The sequence below is a fragment of the Macrobrachium rosenbergii genome, chromosome 7 (genome assembly GCF_040412425.1).
Source record: "Macrobrachium rosenbergii isolate ZJJX-2024 chromosome 7, ASM4041242v1, whole genome shotgun sequence".
NCBI classification, from domain to species: Eukaryota; Metazoa; Arthropoda; class Malacostraca; order Decapoda; family Palaemonidae; genus Macrobrachium; species Macrobrachium rosenbergii.
Window position 1 is genome coordinate 40,539,790 of NC_089747.1, and position 4,367 is coordinate 40,544,156.

At 37.8% G+C, this 4,367-nt stretch overlaps 1 protein-coding gene across 1 annotated transcript in view; it reads left to right on the forward strand.

Moving 5' to 3' along the window:
- The window catches only part of LOC136840526 (probable G-protein coupled receptor B0563.6), a 7,222-nt gene extending 3,110 nt beyond the window's left edge, over positions 1-4,112 (forward strand). The window contains exon 2 of the mRNA XM_067107177.1: positions 2,287-4,112. Within this exon, the coding sequence (XP_066963278.1) occupies positions 2,287-3,109 (823 nt within the window). The 3' untranslated portion in view covers positions 3,110-4,112. The remainder of the gene's footprint in view (positions 1-2,286) is intronic.
- Positions 4,113-4,367: the final 255 nt, after the last annotated feature.

Consider the following 4,367-nt stretch of genomic DNA (forward strand, 5'->3'; position numbering starts at 1 on the left):
ATACCTCAACCATTAAGTAAGCTGTTCTAGTTAAGAATATATAAATGAGTTGAGATATTAAATAAACTATTCTAGTTCAGAATATCTAAACGAGTCCAGATACCTCAACCATTAAATAAACTGTTCTAGTTAAGAATATCTAAATGAGTCTACCTCAACCATTAGTAAACTATTCTAGTTAAGAATATCTAAATGAGTTGAGATATTTCCAGATACCTCAGCCATTAAATAAACTATTCTAGTTCAGAATATCTAAATGAGTCGAGATATTTTCCAGATACCTTAACCATTAAATAAATGATTCTAGTTCAGAATATCTAAATGAGTTCAGATATTTTTCAGATACCTTAACCATTAAATAAACTATTCTAGTTCAGAATATCTAAACGAGTCGAGAGGTTTTTCAGATACCTCAACCATTAAATAAATGATTCTAGTTAAGAATATGTAAATGAGTCGAGATGTTTTCCAGATACCTCAACCATTAGGTAAACTATTCTAGTTAAGAATATGTAAATGAGTTGAGATATTTCTCAGATACCTCAACCATTAAATAAACTGTTCTAGTTAAGAATATCTAAATGAGTTGTGATATTTTCCAGATACCTCAACCATTAGGTAAACTATTCTAGTTAAGAATATCTAAATGAGTTGAGATATTTCTCAGATACCTCAACCATTAAATAAACTGTTCTAGTTAAGAATATCTAAACGAGTCGAGATGTTTTCCAGATTCCTCAACCATTAGGTAAACTGTTCTAGTTAAGAATATCTAAATGAGTTGAGATATTTTCCAGATGCCTTAACCATTAAATAAACTGTTCTAGTTAAGAATATCTAAATGAGTTGAGATATTTTCCAGATGCCTTAACCATTAAATAAACTATTCTAGTTAAGAATATGTAAATGAGTTGAGATATTTCCAGATACCTCAACCATTAAGTAAGCTGTTCTAGTTAAGAATATCTAAATGAGTTCAGATATTTTTCAGATACCTCAACCATTAGGTAAACTATTCTAGTTAAGAATATGTAAATGAGTTGAGATATTTTTCAGATACCTCAACCATTAAGTAAGCTGTTCTAGTTAAGAATATCTAAACGAGTCGAGATATTTTCCAGATACCTCAACCATTAAATAAACTATTCTAGTTCAGAATATCTAAATGAGTTGAGATATTTTCCAGATGCATTAACCATTAAATAAACTATTCTAGTTAAGAATATCTAAACGAGTCGAGATATTTTCCAGATACCTCAACCATTAGGTAAACTATTCTAGTTAAGAATATGTAAATGAGTTGAGATATTTTTCAGATACCTCAACCATTAAGTAAGCTGTTCTAGTTAAGAATATCTAAATGAGTTGAGATATTTCCAGATACCTCAACCATTAAATAAACTATTCTAGTTAAGAATATCTAAATGAGTTGAGATATTTTCCAGATGCATTAACCATTAAATAAACTGTTCTAGTTAAGAATATGTAAATGAGTTGAGATATTTTCCAGATACCTCAACCATTAGGTAAACTATTCTAGTTAAGAATATGTAAATGAGTTGAGATATTTCCAGATACCTCAACCATTAAATAAACTATACTAGTTAAGAATATGTAAATGAGTTGAGATATTTTTCAGATATCTCAACCATTAAATAAACTATTCTAGTTAAGAATATCTAAATGAGTTGAGATATTTTCCAGATACCTCAACCATTAAATAAAGTATTCTAGTTAAGAATATGTAAATGAGTCGAGATATTTCCAGATGCCTTAACCATTAAATAAACTATTCTAGTTCAGAATATCTAAATGAGTTGAGATATTTCCAGATACCCCAACCATTAAATAAACTATTCTGGTTAAGAATATGTAAATGAGTTGAGATATTTCCAGATACCTCCACCATTAAATGAACTATTCTAGTTCAGAATATATAAACGAGTTGAGATGTTTTCCAGATACCTCAACCATTAAATAAACTGTTCTAGTTAAGAATATCTAAACGAGTCGAGATGTTTTCCAGATACCTCAACCATTAAATAAACTATTCTAGTTAAGAATATCTAAACGAGTCGAGATGTTTTCCAGATACCTCAACCATTAAATAAACTATTCTAGTTAAGAATATCTAAACGAGTCGAGATGTTTTCCAGATACCTCACCCATTAAATAAACTATCCTAGTTAAGAATATCTAAATGAGTCGAGATATTTTCCAGATGCATTAACCATTAAATAAACTATTCTAGTTAAGAACATCTAAACGAGTCGAGATGTTTTCCAGATACCTCAACCACCTGGCAGTGAGCGACTTGCTCTACCTACTCTTCAACATCCCCTTTTGCCTAGAGGAGTTCTCGAAGGCGTCCCAGGCGCAGCCGATGTCGAGAGCCAGCGCCATCTACTACTCGTACATAGGCATCCCCGTCGTGAACATCTTCCTCAGCATGAGCGAGTACATCGTCCTTTGGCTCTCCTACGACAGGTGCCTGGCCGTCTGCAGTCCGCAGAAGTTCTCGGCGAGGCAGAGGTTCCAGGTCGTGAGGATCAGGTGCGCCATTAGCCTGGTCATCACCCTCTTCGTGTACAGCCTCAGTCCCCTCCGCCAGACGTACTCCTGCGACGGCGGCTCCTCCTCCAACTGCTGCCTGAAGAACAACCGCTTCGCGGAGGACACCTGGTACAAGGGCTACGAGTTCTTCCGGGAGTTCTACTCGCGGTTCCTGCCTGCGTTCGTCATCACCGTCTTCAACGTGGCCATCATCGTCACTCTGAGGAGGGTCAAGCGCGAACGGGACAGCCCAGACGTCATCAACGAAGCCAGGAAAGAGAGGGAGAGGCGCCTCGTCTGCCTCCTGATGGCCATCACCGTCTTCTTCTACGTCACGTCCTTCCCCAGCGCCATCTACAAGATCATCATGTTCAACGACAGCTGGGACTTCGTGCCCTACTTCAGGGCGGTGGCCGACGTCCTCGAGGTGTCCGGGCACGTGTTCAATTTCTTCCTGTACTTCCTCTTCAGCCCGGACTACAGGAGAGTGCTGGTGGGCTTGACTGGTCAGCAGCAGGCTAATGTTTACATGTCTTCCTCGGTGTGTAACATGTAAACAACGTTCCCTGTAGGAGAATGCGTTCGTAAATACTTGTAATGTTCTGTTCCTGGTGTGTGGGACGCGAGTAATTTCATTATTACATTTATCAACTGTTAATCTGGTGAATATAATCGCATGGACGATTGCAATTTAAGTGGTCGAATTTCCAGTTCCCAGTTCAATCAGATCAGCAACCCAGTCCTTTCAGAGGTCATTGGAACAGGCAACTGGAATGCCATTATCTGACCAGGCTAGAAGGATCAACAACCTGTTCCATCAGAGGTCATTGGAACAGGTAGCTTGGGTACTCTGGTCTGACCAGGCTAGAAGGATCAACAACCTGTTCTTTCAGAGGTCACTGGAACAGGCAACTTGAATGCCATTATCTGACCAGGCTAGAAGGATCAACAACCTGTTCCATCAGAGATCATTGAAACAGGTATCGTGGGTACTCTGGTTGGACCAGGCTAGAAAGACCAGCAACCTATTCCTTCAGAGGTCACTAGAACAGGTAACTGGGTACTCTGGTCAGACCAGGCTAGAAGGATCAACAACCTGTTCCTTCAGAGGTCATTGGAACAGGTAACTGGGTACCCTGGTCAGACCAGGCTAGAAGGATCAGCAACCTATTCCTTCAGAGGTCATTGGAACAGGAAACTTGAATGCCCTTATCTGACCAGGCCAGAAAGAAGCAATTTTCTTCTTGTACACAAATACACAAATACTTTAGGATCTATAGGTATGTCATATATATTTTTGGCAACAGGTGTCATTTTCAGAAGCATCATTAAACGGTAGTTGTGTGTTAGGTGAGATGTTTTATTGTAAGAGTTACAGATGCAGTTTTTTTCCTGTAAATGGCCAGGTAACCTGTACAGATTGTCTTCCTTCTTCTTCTTCTTCTTCTTCCTCTGAGTCTTATAATTAATATTTCTCTTCCAGATATTTTTACATAATAATTTTGAACAAGTCAGAGAGGCAACTACTTAGCTGAAAAAAATAAAGAATATAAAAATTGGTAAGGGGATTTTTTATACAAATCCTCATATGAAAATATTATTATTCAGAAGATGGACCCCCTTCATATAGGACAAGCCTACAGCGGCCATTGACTTGAAATTTAAACCTCCAAAAAATATGGAAGATACCAGTCATTAGAAAAGAAAAAGTTCTCTCTCTCTCTCTCTCTCTCTCTCTCTCTCTCTCTCTCTCTCTCTCTCTCTCTCTCTCTCTCTCTCTCTCTCCCCTTGTATGTCTTGTCTCTTTGCCTATC